Genomic DNA, 19,642 nt, shown 5'->3' on the forward strand with positions numbered 1-19,642 from the left:
AGTTACAGAATTTCAAACACGCACTTTCATGGCAAAAAATGGAACACTTGCCATTCACAAATTTCAAACTGATTCGAAAGGATCGCGCACTTCCTCTTTCTTCAATGAATTCGACAATCCTGAAGGACAATAAAGAAGTATTTGTGGATTACTACAACTCAAATAATAGGGGTTGGGAGGAGTGGGGGTCGTAAAATTGTGACTTTGTGACAAGGGGGAGGGAAAGAGTAAGAAGTTTGACATCAAGCATTTTTTAATACGAATATGTTTATGAAAAGTAGCTTGCAAAACGAACATTGTGACAAAGGGAAGGGGGAGGGGAGGGTAGAGGGTTAAAACTGTTGAAAAAAAAAGTGTGACATTATTTATATGGATAGCCTTTTACCAAGGAATCGGACGAAGATTTGCAAAATTACGAATATGCAGTATGAATTAGTGGACTGAGGACTTGCAGAAAGTCAGCACTATACATACTGTTTAAGGAAATTGATAATGACATTGATTTAATTAAATTTGAATTTGTTGTTATTGAGGATACCTAGTCTACAAAACTTTTAGGCAAAAAGAGACGACTGTATAAACCATGTGAACATCAACGTCAGTTAGAAAATTGAAACGACGGTCAAACAAGAAGGTTTCTGTCCAACTTTCATAATAACAGTCAGCTGACAAATCCGCTGATGATGAAGCTGCTGAAAAACGAGACAAATACGTTCCGAGCTTTAGGTGATGTTGACGTTGATATTGCGAAGACGGCTATCATTAGATGGTAAAATTCTTCGGTAGCTATATCATTTAAGAGGAAATCTTCCTGGTTGTCCTCTTGGTAAGCCAAATCCTCAACTGATCACAACATTCTGCCAGAAATCTAAAATCATACAACATGTATCTAAGGTATATATCAACAGTTGTTCTTCCCCTGAGTCCATTGGGGCTGCTGGGGTCATATCTATCTCTCATGGTATGGTGCTCTAGCCACAGAAAAGTCCCTCAATGAGTTCCGTTACAAATCATTTATCAAAGTAGCTGCAAACATCAAGACTGATCTCTAACTCTGCCGTACCACCAAGTTAACCTGTAGCTAGGAACTTAATGTTGAAGTACCGGAATGGGGGTTTGAGAAAGGAGGAATGACTAACTCGTGCTGGAAAGCCTCGGAATCGGATATTGTTCCTGACGGAATCTGGAAGATGATTTTGACAGATTGTTTTTCTACAAGTGACCTTCCTGTCACTTGTAGAAAATCAACGTTAGACTACTCTGTCGCAAGCTTGCATTGCAAGGGCAGTTGCAATAACGGAATCAAAATATTTATCCAGGACGAAGGAGACGATAATGACATCAATACGTTACCAATTTCTAAGAACACCTTTTCCACTGTTGGTGACATGACCCTTCCGCCTAAGAATAGAACCAAGATGTCACCTTAAAGATGATATTTTCATTTTCTAATTACTGTCAGTCCATATTCTATATAAACACTTTCAAAATATGATTAAAAATTATGTAATAAAAACTATAGTTACAAAAACGTAATGCCGGTCAGCCACATTCATCTTATTTCTATTATTTAAATTTTCATTATCCTGCTATAGCGTCACATATTTATTTCAATAAAAGTAACGAAATTGAGTACATGTAGTACATGCTGGAACTTCATAGTTTTTGATTGCTTGTCAGATGGGTGTCGCTGTGATTGGGTATAAGCTTCGTATTTCTTTGGTATCAGGTTTGAATTTGCAGTTCAAGTGTTCAGCCGGTGGATTTTCAAGATACAGAAAACCGTCAGGGTCCTTGTCACATGATTGCTGCACATGATCCCTTGAGCGTCTGCTTGGCACAGACACTCTGAAACAAAAGCACTAGATAAATTTTTTTTCGAAAAGTATTGGTTTTCAAGAACGCGTACCTAAAATAACACTGAAAAAGTGACATATATGTATGAAAACAATTTCACAATTAATTTAGTTTACTTTTACTTTTATTCGGAACACATTTTTTTTTTTTTTTTGCCGTTTCCGAGATATAACCGAAAATCACCAAATTTGGCTCCCACTTCCCAACTTTAACTTCCCTCCCCAGCGTCGGGGACTTTCAGCATATTTACTTATTAATTACTTCTAATAAATTTCTTGCTGAGGAAATGCTGGCTTTCTGGACTTCCTCAATTCACTTTCGTTAAATTATGCAATGGGTATGGAGCTAATTCATATTGCATAAACGTAGTTCTGCAAATCTTCGTAAGATTTCTTCGTCAGGGGCTGTTCATAAATGATGTTACACTTTTCCTCAACATTTTGACCCCCTCTCCATTTGTCACAAAGTACTTTTCATAAACTAATTTTTATAAACATATTCGTATTAAAAAATGCTTGTTGTCACACTTCGTACTCTTTCCTTCCGCCTTATCACAAAATCACAATTTTACGACCCCACTCCCCCCAACCCTTAAACATCACTTGAGTTGTAGTAATCCACAAATGCTTCTTTATTTTCCATCAGGATTGTCGAATTCATTAAAGAAAGAGGAAGTGCGCGATCCTTTCGAGTCAGTTTGGAATTTGTAAATGGCAAGTGTTCCATTTTTTTGCCATGAAAGTGCGTGTTTGAAATTCCGTAACTTTTCATTGGTTGAATTAAATATAACAAAGTAGCAAATCAAATTAAAGAAAATTTAAAGCTCTACAACTTTGCCATAATTTTCATGAATACTGAACCTGGGAAGCACTAGGAACAAATGTTTAACAAAAAGAGATAATTTTTCTGAAAGTCATCGATTTTTCATAACGTATACCCGGAAAATTATTGGAAATTTGACACATATGTGTACAAACAGTTTCATAGTAAATGTATTTAGCTTGAATTTTTATTTTAAACGCATTTTCTCCACCGTTTCCGACGCTTTCTCGAAAAACCCAAAAATTTTTCCCTGCTCCCTCCCACCTTTATAAGTCCCCAGGGTCGGGGACTTTTAGTATGTTTACTTACTAACTACCCCTAACAATATTGAAATCAAAAATTATCGCAAATTCCATGCACGCTACATTCCTGTTTTGAGCATTCATTGACTGGACTATATGTACTTTCTTAAGATAATGAATTTATGAATACGGTCTTCACTAATTATTTTTGTCACTTTGTTATATTATTTTTCATTATCATAAATCAGTTTGAAACAAATCTGTTTCATTTGATTTACATTTTCATCACTCTAAACTAGTCTTTCAGGAAATATATTGCAGAAAGGGCATAAGTCCAAATTAAACAAAAAATTTTAATTAATTTCTGTGACAAAATGAAACGTAATTATAAGTGAAGTAATGATCCTACTTGTGGCCATATAAGTCATAAAAATTTTCGTAGAATTTAGTTCATTTCTAAATGAAATAATCACTTTTTATTGATTCCTGAAAAGTTGCATTAGTTGGACTTATGCCCTTTCTGAAATAATCGATTCAATTATCACGATTGCATATGAATGTACCGTATTGGTTATTCCAAAATAATGAGAAAGTTTGTACTCCACACTAATGTTGTCATTCTGTTTACTATCTTTCTTTTGGGTATTTTTGTACTTATTTAGCACTAAAGCTTTAATACTTTGTTTTGTCAAAATTTATTAATTTTTTAATTTTCAAAATTAACAATTTTCAGTGAAATGTCATTCGTATGCTGTTTCACTGCTGTTATTCTCATATTCAAAAATATAGACAATACTGATAAGAGATTTTAGCTCTTTTTTTTTATTAAATGTATATGTTTTAAGAATATTTATCATAAAAAAATATCAAAACAATGGGAAAATATCACCGCAAAAAAAAAAAAAAGACAAGTGAAAACATTGCCCCAGGGATAGTCATTCATCCAAATGGCAAGAAATTAAACTTTTTTCTTTCTTCAGAATATTATGTCAAATAGTGGCAGCTTCACTGTAAAAAAAGCTTATTTTATTAAATACGAGGGCTGTTTTTTTATCAACTTCCGATGTGGTATAAAAATAAAACTAGTGAGAGTAATTAAATAAATTTATTATCAAAAGTTAGGTACATTATTAGTTACTTTTCAACATAATCGCCATTTAAATTGAGGCATTTTTCATCAGGGGCGGCTCGTCACTATGGGCCGGGTGGGCATGGCCCACCCAGACAAATTGTGCACAGTTAAATAAATTATTCAAAAATAACATTTTGTATTTCAGTTAAACAAAAACAAAGAATTGGGGGCGCGAAACAGATTTTAAATCTCAAGCACTTTGCATATTGCTAATAAAATATTACGAATTTTCCATGTGTTAGAGTTCGCGATTGCAAGCTTTGAGAATGATTCTTGGGCCATTTCGACTGTTGCCCCCTGCCACACCTCCGCTCCTAACCAATCACAACGATTCAACCAGACACCAAAACGGCAAGTCCGTGTCACCCCGACTCCTGCTGTATGGGCCATTGAGCTCTATATAGTATCCTGGAGAGAAGCTACAATAGTGGAAACTTGAGCTCGCTTGGCGGGAGAAGGGGTAGAGTGAAAGACTAGATTTGTAAGATTATCGCTGTTTCGCTGGCATTACGATTTTTGCTGATGCACTGTGCGATCGCTGATCTCATTGGATGCAACCAGTGGTGCAATAGCTGCGCTTTTTGGGAGGATGGCAGTTTTGTTTTTCTCTTGAAAGGAAATAATTGATGCAATTGAAACTTAAATGAAGTAGTGTTGTGTTGTGTACCGTATCCTGTTGTAAAACCATAAAGGGTGGAGTTGACACTTATATTTTATGTGAAATATGTTACAGTAGTTACATTACAGTAGTTAGTACAAGTACTTATATTAAATTAAAAAAATAAAATAATCGCGACCTCGATTACCTCAACTCATTTTAAGATGAATCTCGCGGGGAAAAGCGCGCATCTTAAATTCAAATATTTTTTACAAGAAATGAGAAAACAAGCAAAAAGAAAGATAATCACAACTACTGAGTTTTGCTAGTCGTAAAAACAGAATCATGAGAGAAAATTGAAAATTCCTTACTAAAATCAATTACAAGTGTTTTGTTTGTTAACTCATAAGAATTGACAGTAGATAAGAATTTTAAATGATTAAGCTTTCTACTATTGTGTGCCAATAATGAAATCGTTACCAATCGCGTATATAAAGGCTTACAATTGTTCTTAAAACTTACTTCAGAAAGGTTATTTATACCTTCAGTTCAATATGAATCAAAAGCCCCAAACGAATTCTTTTGTAAGCAAGAAAAATGTGTTCTTTCGATTACTATCAACGGGTCAGTCCGAACACATATAAAATAGAATACTTTTTTTTTTTTTGAGTAATCACGAATTGCGTACTATTCTCACTTATTTCCCAAGTTTGATGTTGCTCTGATTTTTCAGATTACCATGACGATGGTTGTTTTTAGTACTTATTTAAGAGCGAAATTTTCGCCTTCATAGTTACAAATCATTACCATGACGACGGTTGTCATTAGTATTTATTTAGAGAGCGAAATTGTCGTCATCATAGTTGGAAATCGTCAGCGGATTGGTTTTATTCATATTTATTTATTTTATTTTATTTTCAGAGCCCAACTCAATCAGACTTTACATTTAAAAAAGAAGGTTTTTCTGGGTAAAATTACGTTTTTTCAGGCGAAAACACCTGTATGGATGAATTTAAACAGTAAAACTCTATCTGAATTCAAAATTTCCCGATTACTCATTTCCATCAGTTAACACTGATAAGAAATAAAAAATACATAACGTAATACGCTGTAAATAATCTTTATGATAACTGTACTGGTGGACATCGGCCATAAAATCACAATCTTAATTACTGCATCCTTATCGCTATTTTATTTTTCATGGATATGCCTCGCATTATCTATTCTGGAAAATCATGAGTCATTCTTGAACGGGTGCAGATTTCTTTGCCATTTACATTCCATTTCTTCTGTAGAAACATGAACTTCAACGAGTATGGTCCTATCGCAATTCGTGTTTGCGAAAAACTCAAGATGTCAAAATTCGAATGATTTTTTTTTCTCTAAATAACAGAGAACAGCACGGAAAAGGAAACGTAACTAAACTTCCAAGTGTTGCTACCCCCAAAAGTAGGATCAAGGGAAAATTTTAAATCTTTTTCAAAGCCTTTCTTGCTGAAATAAATGAGAAGTATTTTGTTTATTTAACAGAAACTGGCCGAACAGATAAAACTTTTAAATCAATGATCTTTCCCTCGTCACCAATCGCATACATGAATAAAAGCTTAGGATTAAAATGGATGATAAGGCTTATGACTGAAAAGACATCCGAAAAAAGCTTTTGTTGAATGTCTTTTCATCCATAAGCCCATTTCTTTTGCATTGATGAAGGCGTTCCTTATAACACCGAAACACGTGTCTGCAGTAATCTGCAATTTGTGCTTTCTGACGTTGTTACTTCTTACTTTACTTTTCAGCACAAAGATATTTATTTATCTTATGTCATGGTTTTGAAAAACTGTTAGATTTATCAATGTGGTATATTTTCGTGCTATAATAAATCACCTTTTACTATGTCTGTAAAGTTAATGTAACAGTTTTAGACACAATGCAGATATTTTAGTTCGATGGGGTCAAATTATGATGACATAGTCATTTCCTTTGCATCAGGTTTGAAAGCAACCTTTTATTTAAATATTGTTCACAGACAGTAGCGTAACTAGGGGTTGACAGGAGTGGCATATTTTTTTTAACAAATGTATTGAGTTGAAATTTCATTCTTTCTTTCATCTTCATTTTTAGGAACAATTGGAAGTAATTGTACTATTATACATAGCATACAAGAACATGGACTTGATTGAAATAATGAGTTTCAATTCAGTCACAAACCTATTTTAGAAATATAAAAAAATATTTCACAAACAAAAATCCCCCATACGTGCAAGGGCGGACACAGAAATAATTTTTGGGAGGGGCACCGAAAGGTAACCCCCCCCCCCCCCCCGATACAATTAAAAAATAAAATAAACAATATCATGGGTTTTTTAATAATGTTTTCAAAAAGCCTTTAAGCCAATAAATCTTCTTTAAAGAGCAGAAATATTGTACAGTAAATTATTTCTAACCTGGACACTTATGGAATGGAACAAAAATATTCTGATTGGGGGGGGGGGGTGCACCATAAAGGGGGATTGGATAAAACATTGTCGCCGCAAAAGCAACAGCAGGATATCGTACTATATGGATTCGCCCTCAAAATGTGTTCAGAATACGGGGGTGTTCACATTACGGAGTGTTCAGAGAGAAAGTCAATATTAATTTCTTCCAATGTGGTCGCAAAATCTTTTCTTTTTTTTTTTTTGTTGAAATTTTATACCTATAAAATGTTTAACCTTATATAATTTCACCATAATTGTATAAAAATACACGGTATTACTTAGAAACATTTTCATAATGATTAAACCAAGAGGATATTCATACATAATTTGTACTTTTTTCTATCAATGAAGAATGAATGAATAAACGATTTAAAATAATTAATAATAAAGTTGGGAATTTAGACATATTTTTTTTTTCCAACTATTTCTTTACATTGCAAAAGAAATAGTTCTCAAAAAGATGAAAATATAATGCGATACGTCACAAATCTGTAAAAAAAAACTGGGAATTGTGTAAAAGGAAAATTGATAAGTTCTTTTCTTCAATAAATTCTTTTCTAACGATAAAAAAAAAAAATCTGTGATTCAAAAATTAGTATGTACCTCATAATTATAGCTAAAAGCCAAATTAAGAGGGTTTTTGTTTTAATGCTTTTGAAAAAAAAATTTTTTTTTAAATAAATATTATGAAGACAACACAATACTTACAAAATATCTGCTGAATATTTGAGAAAGAAAACCTAAAACTTCCCTGCAGAAAAGAGATAAACATACAAAAACAATATTGTGAATGTGAAAACCCTTGTTTTCGTTTTACTTTAATTTTCGCTAGCTCATCATTATCGCGAAATATTTAAACTTTCTGTTCTATTCACATACAATTCACTAAATTTTTTATCTCGCAAAGTCACCGATACGTTCATTTTCGCAAAAATTACGACTCGTGTAACTGTTTTTACAGAAGGTAAATGGTTAATAAATTGAAATAAATCTGCATTTGTTTAAAAAGTACTGTGTTACTGTGTTAAATAATCCTACATTCTCGATGAAAAATACTAAAATTTTTAATTATACAATTAAAATTTGAATTAACAAATTATCTGTTAATTCTTACTCTTATTAAGCGAAACAAACAAAAAACGAAGGAAAAGAAAAACATATCTCCGAGCGCTCCGAGCCGATGGAAGTTCCCTCCCTCTCCTTCTACGTCATCTCACGTCACCCTGAGTCTTGGCAATAATGGTTGCCGAAAAAGAGCCAAATTTTTATTCTTTTACTAAATAAAAGTAAAGAATTGTTTTGTTTAGTGATGTATATATTCAGCAGACCGACAACGTGATGTAGTTAAAAACCGGTCATTTGATAACAAAAAGCAAATGGGTTATTTTTAAATATTTTTTAAAGCTTGCGAACTTCCTCGTAGACTCCAATGCTAAGACCATCTCCTAAGCCTAACGAGGGGAACATTGGCGAGATTCGAAGGTTACACTCTACCCCAATCCGATTCGACCCCATCCGCTCTCCAGGGTTACTATACAGCTCAATGGTATGGGCAACAGCTTCCCTGCCCCTTGGAAAAGTATCTTCACCCAGAAGAGCAAAGAAGGAGGGAAATATTTTACGCGCGCATCCTTGTACGAAAAACAGCTCGGAGGGCAAAAAAAAGCGAGCCCATGTGAATGAAAAAAAGGGTTTCTCACGCGCTCCGACCCTCTTTTTTCATTAATATAAAACGGCTGTTGATATCTGAAAAAGGGATTTACAATTTTATGGATTTATCGCAACTCATGCATATTTTATTTATTTAATTTTCTGCTTGGAACTAATATGAGCGGAATTTTCGGAATTTCTGAATAGAGATTTCATTTTCGAGCAGCACACAGCACAGACTAATTGGTTTTGATTGTGGTGTTAATAAAAGTTCTGAATTTGTCCGAAACTTTTACAAAACAGCTTCAATTGGGTGAGATCTATTCAATTTTCTTCTTTGTTCTGATAAGTGGTTAAAGTACTAATAAGTATTAATCGTAAGATAGGCTTTATTTATTTATTTTCTATGTTAAAGTATTCAGTCGAGCAAAAACTTGAATTATTTCAGTTTGACCCGGTACATCGCTTTAAGTCCTTAAAGGCCTATAGCGGCTACATTACCTCAAAAGTGTCCAAACTATTGATTTTAATTTTTTTTAAAACTTCAGATTGTTTCAAAAATTATGGGAGTTTCAACACTTTAGCTTAGTTATTAAAAAAATTATTGGTTTTAGGTCACTCACGCAGGTGTGCGTTTTCTCGGTGAACTTCTTTTTGAGCAATCACGAATTGCTTATCGTTTTCACTTGACCGTTGAATGACATCCGTCCTTTGATTTTATTTTTCTATGCTTATAATGCAGGTGTCCCTGTGCTTCGTAATCGAATTATTTATTAACGACCCTTCTCGACTTCACACAATCCTTTTTACATGAAAATAGAATCCAGCACACAACATCCAACCCCTGACATTCGTTTGAATTTTGACATCTTGAATTCAAAATATCGTTGCGATAAAAGTCATTAGTAGAAACAAGAAACCCAACGAGTAGGGTCCTATCGCAATTCGCGATTGAGAAAAGCACAGTTCAATTCAAGATCTCAAAATTCAAACTTTTTTGTTGTTATTGTGTGTGCGTGTTTCCATGTTATTGTATTAGCTAAAGATTTTTTTTATATTAAAGAAACAGCTTAAAAGTAATACGCTTTGAAGGTCAGTACAATATGTTTAACAGAATTGTGCCTCCCATTGGGTAAGAACATTATAAATTACTAAAATGTCGAAAGTTTTGTATATCCTTATAAACAAAATTTACTATGGAAGTTTCATGATTTTTTACATAATTAACGACAGAATATTTTTAACTAATAGGATAAGCAAACGAATGTACAGCTTTTTAGAAATGATCATCATTTAGCAAAAAGATTTCTGAAATATGTGCAGAAACAAAAAATGCCTTATCTATATTTTTTTAAGTTGAAATATTTTCAAGTGTTTTGATTTTTTAATGGCATTTGAAAAATTATTGATTTATCAGTAAGCGCATACAAAGATTTCAAAAAATTACATATTTTATTAAAATGCAAAAAAAAAAAAGAACTCTGAATGAGATGTGACCAGTAGGTATTGTGATGTGGTTCCACACAATAAAACTTAAAGATAATTCTAATTTTGAAAAAGAAGAATATATAGGCAATTAAAGAAACTTTGTTTCTAGAAAAAGTATTGTTACGTTCGTAATTTGCTCTAAGGAAGCATGGCTAAATCGAAATTAATGCTGCTGCGTGATCAACTGATCGTGTTGATATTAAGAGTGTAGTAGTAGTTTGATTAATGCTGTGTGTTGTTTATTACTAGTTGCATGGGTTGGATGTCATTAAATTTAGATCGTTTAACTTGAAATTTAAAAAAATAATCAAGTAGACAATTTTCTAAAACTACCAATTTCAACTTTGACGCTTGAAGAGAAGCACGAAATAAAGAAACTGCAAACGAACGTATTTTATTGCTCAGCATTACTAACTATAGTTCTCTTCATTTTATCTGTATAAATATTATTGTGAAAACTTTATACAGGCGGGCCCACCCGCTAAATTAAGGCACGAGCCGCCACTGTTTTTCATACCTGGGTACAAGCTTCTTAATACCTTCTTCATAGAAGTTTGCCGCCAGTGATTTGAGATGGGTTTTCACGGCGTTTTTTGTAGCCTAACTTGTCCGTTACGATAGTGTATAGAGCTGACCTTGAAATCTCAGGAAATTGATCGGATAGGTCCGTAATCGTAAACTTCCGATTGCTTCTTACAGTTTAGTCAACTCGATCAACGAGGTCCTCGTTTGCGACCGACTTTCGTCCTGCCCCCTTCATCATGACTGTCACCTCGACCATCTTTAAATTTCCTACACCAATCACGTACTGCACTGTCACTCATAAAGCTTTCACCGTATACTCGTTTCATTCTACAGTAAATTTCTGTTGCGGATAACCCTTCATCTTGCAAGAAGCGAATGACACTTGGCGGGAGATTCTATCATGGTAGCCATGTATATGTGTCGCTAGATAAACTGGTAATGGCGTCGGACGCCCGAAAACGAGTGAGGTTGTAGTGGGAGAGGTGCGCAGTCGACTGCCGCACATTACTGGCCGATGCCGCTCGCCCTGCCGTCTAGCGGCACGATCGGAAGTTGAAAAAAAAAACAACCCTCGTATAATACAAGTTGCATTTTGACGTTCTTCCAAACATTTTGTTTATTCTTGACAATTTTACTTTATTTCAAGGTAAGTATTTTTCCCCTCATTGATGTGGCTTATGGAAAACCAGTAAAATATATATAATTTAATTTTGACAATAAACAGTGATAAATCTTGAAGTTCTAAGATTTTTGATAATAAACAGTGATAAACCTTCAAGTTCTAAGTTCTCGACAGAAGTGAAGCCTAAAAAGTTTCTAAAATAATTTCTTTAGACAAAATTTAATACTAGCAATAAATAAATACTTTTGTGCCTAGGAATAATAGGAAACATCCAAAGTTGCTTCGTACAACTAACCAGATTACCGAATACACGTGTTTCGGGGTTTCCATAAACAGTTTTTTAATTCAAAGGTGTGAGCTTTTGGATGTAAAGACATCCAGTATATGAATGGTTGCCACACTGCAGAAAAATACGGAATGGCTTTCAAATCGTTAACTAGATTAAAAAGATTCTTCAGAATGTGAAAAGCTTTTACTGGATGTCTTTACATCCAAAAGTTTACACCTTTGAATTAAAAAGGGGTTCCTGGAAACCCCGAAACACGTGTATTCTGTGATCTGTTTATGACAATGTGTGCATATCATTTTCCCACTTTTAAACAAGTCAGTGACTCTGTTTTTCCTCACTGGAAAGAAAGATGGACATTGCTGCACAGTTCCTTCCAAAATGCTAAGATAAAATATAAAAATCGATGCTTCAGAAGAATATCACTGTAATGTGTTCAAACTTTAATATCTAACAACAATGCCTGCAATTCCAGCTACTAATGGAACAAACCACGGCTTTGAAATAGGATGACGGTTAATGGTGAGTTACGGAAAATCTACAGTCGAAACAATTGTACTGTACAGCTTTGCTATTTTTTAACTATCCAGAGAAAGAGTTTTCTTCTATCTTAACGTACAGAGCAAAAAGAGAAATCAATTCAGCTGTTAGGATTTCGCAGCGAAATCGAAGAAATTCAGGGGAAACGAGAGAAATACCTTTAAAAACTGAAATATTATGTTCACGGATATTGATAAAACTGATTTCAGGCGTGTATTTGGTTATATTTCATCCTTGGTCTCTCAGCTCATATTCGTTAGAAAATAGCGTGTATCCTTTTCCTTTTACTAATTATCGGGAATGATATATGATGTTGTTTCCGCTGTCTAGGCACTTAGTTGGAATCCTAACACATTTAACCCCATAGAATACATCATTAATCGGGAAACAAATTATCTGTTTAATGAGGGCAAAAAATACGTGTTGCGCTTCCGTCTCAGTCCTGCTTTCAAAGCAATTTATAAAATCATCGATCCTGTGACGTAATTTGAATTAAATTCTAAAGAGCCCTGCGATTCTCGCCTCCAGGAAATTCGATATCTAGATATGTTGTCCGCCTTATTAGGCTGCTCATACCCGGATGCGTGAAATGACGTCACTTCGATAGGATTATTACGCCTTTCCATCATTTTACTCTTATTTTCTTTTCTTTGAAATCTCGTCAGACAAATTTTACTTTATACGTCTGGCGTTAATACTCATTTTGTTTTGGAATGTAACGGTTTATGATGTTGTGTGAGTCTATGACGTTTAACTTAAAATAGGCTTCCGATATATTAAACTAAGAGACACTAGCTATCCCGTGTGAAACATTCACGTTCGACAGAAGAAATACGAAAACTCGGTTTTAACTTTTTTTTTTTTAATATATAACAGCAAAAATGTGATTTGTTTGTTTGTTTTTCGATGATCCTGAAATTCGAAGGGGTTTTAAGGAAGTTATGACATACTCACAAAAATACAACTTTCAGAAGTAATATATATGACACTGCGATTTGCTTTAAAATAATGTTGTTGTTTTTTCGGATTTCAATGTAACAACACAACTGTGGTTTGGAATCCTGCTTCCAATGAATTTTGAGGTTTTTATTCATGGAAATCTGGATCAGAATTCAGTTGAGGAAAATTGGTCTTTCAAGAACTGCATGTTCCGGCCCAAGGGAGGACCTTCGTTTACTCTCTCACCAACTGAGCGAGCTACTGATCCTCCATCTCGAGATACTATCCACTATGCGTCATAAAACAACAGAAACAATTGAAATCCATGCCTCTATTTTTTTTTTTTTCAAAATTATACAATTCCCATGTTAAAGTTAATGTCATGTTTTCCTGATTTTAACAGAAACAGAACTTTACGTCAGAATCCAGCAAAACGTTTAGATCATATTAGGGTGAGTCAATAAATAACGAAGCAGAGGCTATAAAAGAGATTTTATTCGATATTATTCAAAAACACTAAAAGAAATTGTTTAATCACTTATTGCTCTGGGAAATTAGTCCAATGATTCCGTGATAAAAGTATTTTGGCTGCTGCTGAAACCAATTACTCACGCACCCCCTTACTTCATCGTCCGAATGAAAGCGTTATCCCCGAAGTGCCTTCTTGAGTTTCCCAAAGATCTGAGAGCATATGGGGATAGATCTGGACTATAAGGGGGGTAGTTCAAGACTTCCCACTTAAATTTCTGCTAAAAGTCCTTTTTGCCAATGCAGAAAAGGAACTTTTGCGGAAATTAAAGTGAAGTCTCGAACCACGCCCCTTATAGTCCAGATCTATCCCTATATGATCCCACATCTTTGGGAAACTCAAGAAGGCATTTCGGTGACAACAAATTCATTCGGACGAGGAAATAAAGGAGTGCGTGCGTGATGGTTCCAGTTGCAGTCAAAGGACTTTTATGAGCACGGAATTATGCGACTAATTTCCGAATGGGATAAGTGTTTAAACAATTTCGGTCAGTATTTTTGAAGAAAGTCGAATAAAGTCTGTTTTATAGCCTCTGACTCGTTATTTATTGACTGACCCTCATATATTCATAGAAATTTGGACCAGATTTCTGCAAGAAAATAAATAAGTTATTGATGTTTTTCGGCCTTCAGCCATGGTGATTCTAACTCACAACCTTCGCATTATTAGTGCAACTCTCTAACCAATTGAGCCAATGAGTCGTCATTCCGGATGCTATGTATTAAAGCAATACGTGGGGGAAAAAACAGAATAACGGTTTTTTCGACAAAGTTTATTTTTCCCCGATAGCCGTAAGAAGAATTTTTAAATTAATGCCTTACTTATGAAATTTGATGAAGTATTGAGGAAATTATGGCGTTCTTCACAAAGGAAGCACCGCTGATAAACATTTCATGTGGTAAACTCCCGATTATCCGTGAAATAGGGCGGCATGGTAACCGCGGATAAGCGAAAACCTCGGATAATCCGAATAATATGTAAAAAACGATACTTAGTGTATACAATATCTAAAAAATACATTTAAATTGCTACTAAAAATATTGCTACATTGCATCTGCTAACATTGGATGTAAAAAAATATGTGTAAAAACCTTTTTTTGTTGTTGCAAAAACACTTAATTTTACATCTTGGGCCTTCATGTATCGCAGATACATGAGATTGGAGCTAAAAATTGAAATAAAAAACTATGATAACAAATTTTAAAATGCATAAAAAAGTAAAATTATCAACAACAAAACATTAATAAAGAAATGTACAGCATTTCAAAGGAGAAAATTAAGTATAAATACGTGAAATACAAAATAATTCAGTCACTGAAGGTCAGCAACATTATCTCCCTGGCACGCCAATATCGGTCGCAAAGATTTTCTTCGTTCCAAGAAGAGCAATCGAGTAGATGTTCTTTGTCCATCTCTATCTTTCTGTGTAAAAGGTAAAAACGAACAGTAACACAACCATAAGTTTAAAAAACATTTAATGACAGTTAAAAGAAAAAAAATGTGAAAAGACCCGCTGATAATCCGACCTTTTGATAATCAGGAGCTTACTACATATGTACGATTCTATGCTAACAGTGGCGTTAACCTTTGTAGTTTGATTCTCTCTCATTGTACTGATGTACACTTCCCGCGGCATGTAAATGGTATTTTTAAGAAGTTTTTTTTTTTTTTTTTTTTTGCATCATTGTCATCTCTTTAGTTTTATTGTACAACCTATTGTGAAACTTTGTTGTTCGATTCTCTCTCATTGTTCTGACATACACTGCCCGCGGCAGGTAAATGAAAGTCTCAAGAAATGTTTCGTCTTTCTTTCTTCCTTTTTTTTTTTTTGCATTATTGTCACCTCTTTACATTCTACATATATGCCTATTTTGCTTACGTTAAAAATAACAAGTCCTTTCGCATCAAAATTCAATGTTTTATTGACGTTTGAACGTGTATTTTTTGAAACTGTCATTGAACCTGCTCACAGTAATGCAGAAGACAAAAAAGGGGGAATGTAAGACCCCCGAAAACCTTAATTCTAAGGCATTTTGTTCCTAGACCCTAAGCATGTTCATATGTATGTAAGTGTGTGCGTGTGTGTAAAGACTAAAGAAAAGAAAGTTTTGATTGCGGACTACTTTCCTTTCTTAAGCTACTAAAAATCGACGCAAGATGCAATTTAGTTTATGTAGAATAGTTCTTTCACTTATGTATCTCAGTCTCTTTTTCAATAAGAAAACTATTGCTATTTTTCTTTTGTACCATGAAAAAAAAATGAAAAATCCAACATTCATAAAATTTTCCAACATCCTTTTCTATTCTTAAGAACAATAATCACCATCATTTTACGTAATAAAAACAGCAAGTGCCCTAAATGAAAGCTGTGCGTGTTATCACGATAGAATGTTAAAAATATTTCGAAACCAAAAATAGAAAAATATCCTTTCAAATATTTAATCCTTTTCAATCTTTCAACTTTCGTATTATTTAGCATCTTGATGGAATTTTAGTGAAATTGCTTTATTTTCTAAAAGCTAATCAAATGGTAAGAATGCAGTTAAATTAAAATTTAAAAAGTAGTGAAATGAAAAAGTGAATTTTAATGCATTTTTCAATAGAGTTTTCATGTTTTTCTCTTTATTTCCCTGGACTTAATTAATTTTCTTCATGAATTCGAGGAAATATGCATTCTTCTATTCATCGTTTTCTGTTTTTAACAGCACATTTATTCAGTCTTTTAAAGACGTTGTCTTCCTTATCAAAAGGAATTAAAATTTAAAACTTGTTGGTTTAGGATGCCAATATGTCAAAGAATTTTTAAATAAAATGTATGCAATTTTTTTTTACTTATTTAACTTTTATTTTATCAGGTATTTAAAAAAGTCGGATTCATTAGAAAGGTTTGGCACATTCAACATAAAGAGAAAAACAATTGAAAGCCTCAAGAGGGTAAATAAAACTTCAAATTTTCGTAATTTGTTTTACGTCGATAAAAATTTAAATTTCACAAATATTTTTGAAAACTTGATTTAACACTCTTTTTTGTCAAGCGTATGCGATGAGTGAGATTTGGTACATAATATTATCAGAAAGGATTCAGGAAATATTTCTTAAATTTCGCTGATTAGAAATTGAAATATTTGTGGTCAAAAGAAAGGTTTAAGACGAAAACTTGCAGAAACATTGAATAATTTGCAAAATAAAAAGATCGGATGGCAGCAGTGCTGATTTTTTGCAGAAATTCTCAGAATGATATCCGGGTAATTAAAAATTGGTGCATCTTAAAAATCTTCGCATGGGCTGTAAATTGAAAATGAACTAAGTAAAGATAAATAAACTGCAAAAATGTGTACTTGTGTTTCGGAGAAAGAAAAAGAGTTTTTTGATGCCTACTCAGAAATAGGAACTAACAGTAGACATATTACTTCAAAACGGATGAGAAAATACAAAATTACACATTTAAAGTTACAAAGCTGGGAAAAAACGACATAAATAAATTCTAAGTTCAATTCAATTCAATTTTTTTTCAATTTATTTCAATCAGGGAAATATATATACATATATATACACACACACACATATATACATACATATATATACACATATATATATATATATACACATATATATACATATATACACACACACATATATATATTTTACAAATATGCATTTCACATATAAAATAAAAAGAAATTACAAACAGAAATATATTTCTCTCAGTCGAATTGAGAATCCCTGATTGAGTAGATGGGAGTAAAGGCTATACAATAGCCTGACTATCTCCCTCCACTCAGAGAAGAGCTTAATTTAGAGCCAGTTTATAACATAATATAAAATTAACAAAAAATAAATGCATAATCATACAAAGAACACATAAACACAACACAAGTAATTCAATTAAAGTACGTCTAATTTTATAACAGAACCGAGGCATACTATTACGAATATGCTGCTTTATTCTAAATTGACTGCAGTAGAATTGAGTATAAAATTTTTTAGCCTATTCTTAAACAAATTTCGATTATTAATGGTTTTTAAACAATTGGGTAAGGTGTTCCACAATCTTGGTCCGTAGGAGTTAATGCCATTAAACAATAGATTTGTTTTTGCGTTTATAGGTATAATATTTTCACGGTTTCTAGTGGGGTAGTTATGAACCAATTCACGGATTGTTACTATTTCTGAATTCAAACCATTTGTTACTAAATCATGCATAAAAATACCAACATTATATTTATAAATTTGTTCCACGGTCTTTAAAAAGCTCCTATTACTGTTACCCACAATATTATCTCTATTAATTATTCTGTGAAATCTTTTTAATAAAATATTTATTAAGTTGAAGGGGAAAAAGCATCAGACGTTGAATCACCACCTGAACCGAAAAGTACTGGTCAAAACGAGGATGACAACCACACAGTCAAAAGTGAAAACAATATTTACAACATTTATATTTTAGAAATCATTTGTATTTAATACATTGGTGATTCCATCGAAACATTTGGGACATTTGAACGAAAGTTTTTGTAATATTTGCATTCATATGCCAGGCCATCTTTTGGTGGCCTTACAGAAATACTTATATAAAAATGATTTTCTGCATTAACTAAATATAAAATAAAAGTAGGGGAGACTATTGTACCTTGGACCACTTCTAAAACTTTTTGGTTTAAAAAAAAAAAGAATGTTTGATTTTTATGGTTTTTAGTTAATAAAACTTAACTTCAAGCCTTTTTGCACAAGTAAAAAAATATTTCGGATTATAAAATAATATTTTTCTATTTTTGTATATTTTTCACAAATTTTATGTAATTTGGTCCATGGTACATGATGCTCGTGTACCTTGAGACAGACCTCTTAGACTTGCTTAACTGCATAACTTACGTTGTATTCAAGTTTATTGGATCCACTTTCATTCAACTTTCTTAAATGCCTAGTAATGGTTGACCGGCTCACTTTGAATACTTTTCCGGCCTCTCTAAAAATCATTCTTTTGTCAGGATCATTACTTCTTACAGCTTCAATGGTATTTTGCAATGCCTCAACATCTACTGGATCCCTCTTGATTCCAGTTTTACTTCGAAGCATGATGAAATCCTACCTAAAAAAACAAAAAAAATCACTACAACCTACTGTACCTTGATCCAGTGGTTCAAGGTACAAGAGGGAACTTGGATTCAAGGTACACGAGGGTGCATGTTTATACAAAAGTGACTACCCTAACTTAACAGCTAAGTAAAAATTAAAGACTAAATGTTGAATACATTTACCGAGAGATAGGCAATAGATATAACGGTCAATCAGTTGGGTAACACTAGTCTTTAAAAGACCAATTTCATTTAAGTAACACTGGAATTATTTACTTTTGTTTGCACAAATCACAAAACAATCACTGTCCACATAAAAGCTGGAGTTTCAACCTACAACTCACTCTGGCAGGTGGAGAGATTGTCATGGCTGACATAGTGCCGTGATTCCTCACTAGGCGTTAGCTGATTAGAGTGCATGTTGCAAGGTACACCATGGCTAAGGTACAACAGTCTCCCCTACCAATTGGAAACGTAACGTCGTATGTATTGAACGTAAAATTAAACGTAGAAGCATGGATGCGTTAAGTATTAAACTGCACGACCAAACAGAAACATTCCTGGATAACTTCATGTATATTAAATGGAAAATTAAGTTGCCAAACAGAAGTTTTCCTGCAACAATGTATGTTGGCCATTCCACGAAAAAGCAGACATTTCGTCCTGCACGCAACAGCTCTATATTTCATTCAAAATGCGTAATAATAGAAATTTTTTTCTGCCAAAGAAATTATACATATTATGTGATTCCTTCAGAATTTTTTTTATTGGTTACATTATTTTAAAATAAATTTTGAAATAAAATTTAGATCTCTAACGTGCAAGACAAGATGTCCAATTTCCTATGGAGTAGCAAACTA

The 19,642-nt window shown here is 33.3% G+C and overlaps 1 protein-coding gene across 1 annotated transcript in view; it reads left to right on the forward strand.

The window, feature by feature from the left end:
- Positions 1 to 883: 883 nt before the first annotated feature.
- LOC129235201 (receptor-type tyrosine-protein phosphatase kappa-like) overlaps positions 884 to 19,642 on the forward strand; it is a 115,232-nt gene continuing 96,473 nt past the window's right edge. Inside the window, 1 exon segment of the mRNA XM_054868911.1 lies at positions 884 to 961. Coding sequence (XP_054724886.1) covers positions 884 to 961 — 78 coding nt within the window.

The sequence above is a fragment of the Uloborus diversus genome, chromosome 1, assembly GCF_026930045.1.
Source record: "Uloborus diversus isolate 005 chromosome 1, Udiv.v.3.1, whole genome shotgun sequence".
NCBI classification, from domain to species: Eukaryota; Metazoa; Arthropoda; class Arachnida; order Araneae; family Uloboridae; genus Uloborus; species Uloborus diversus.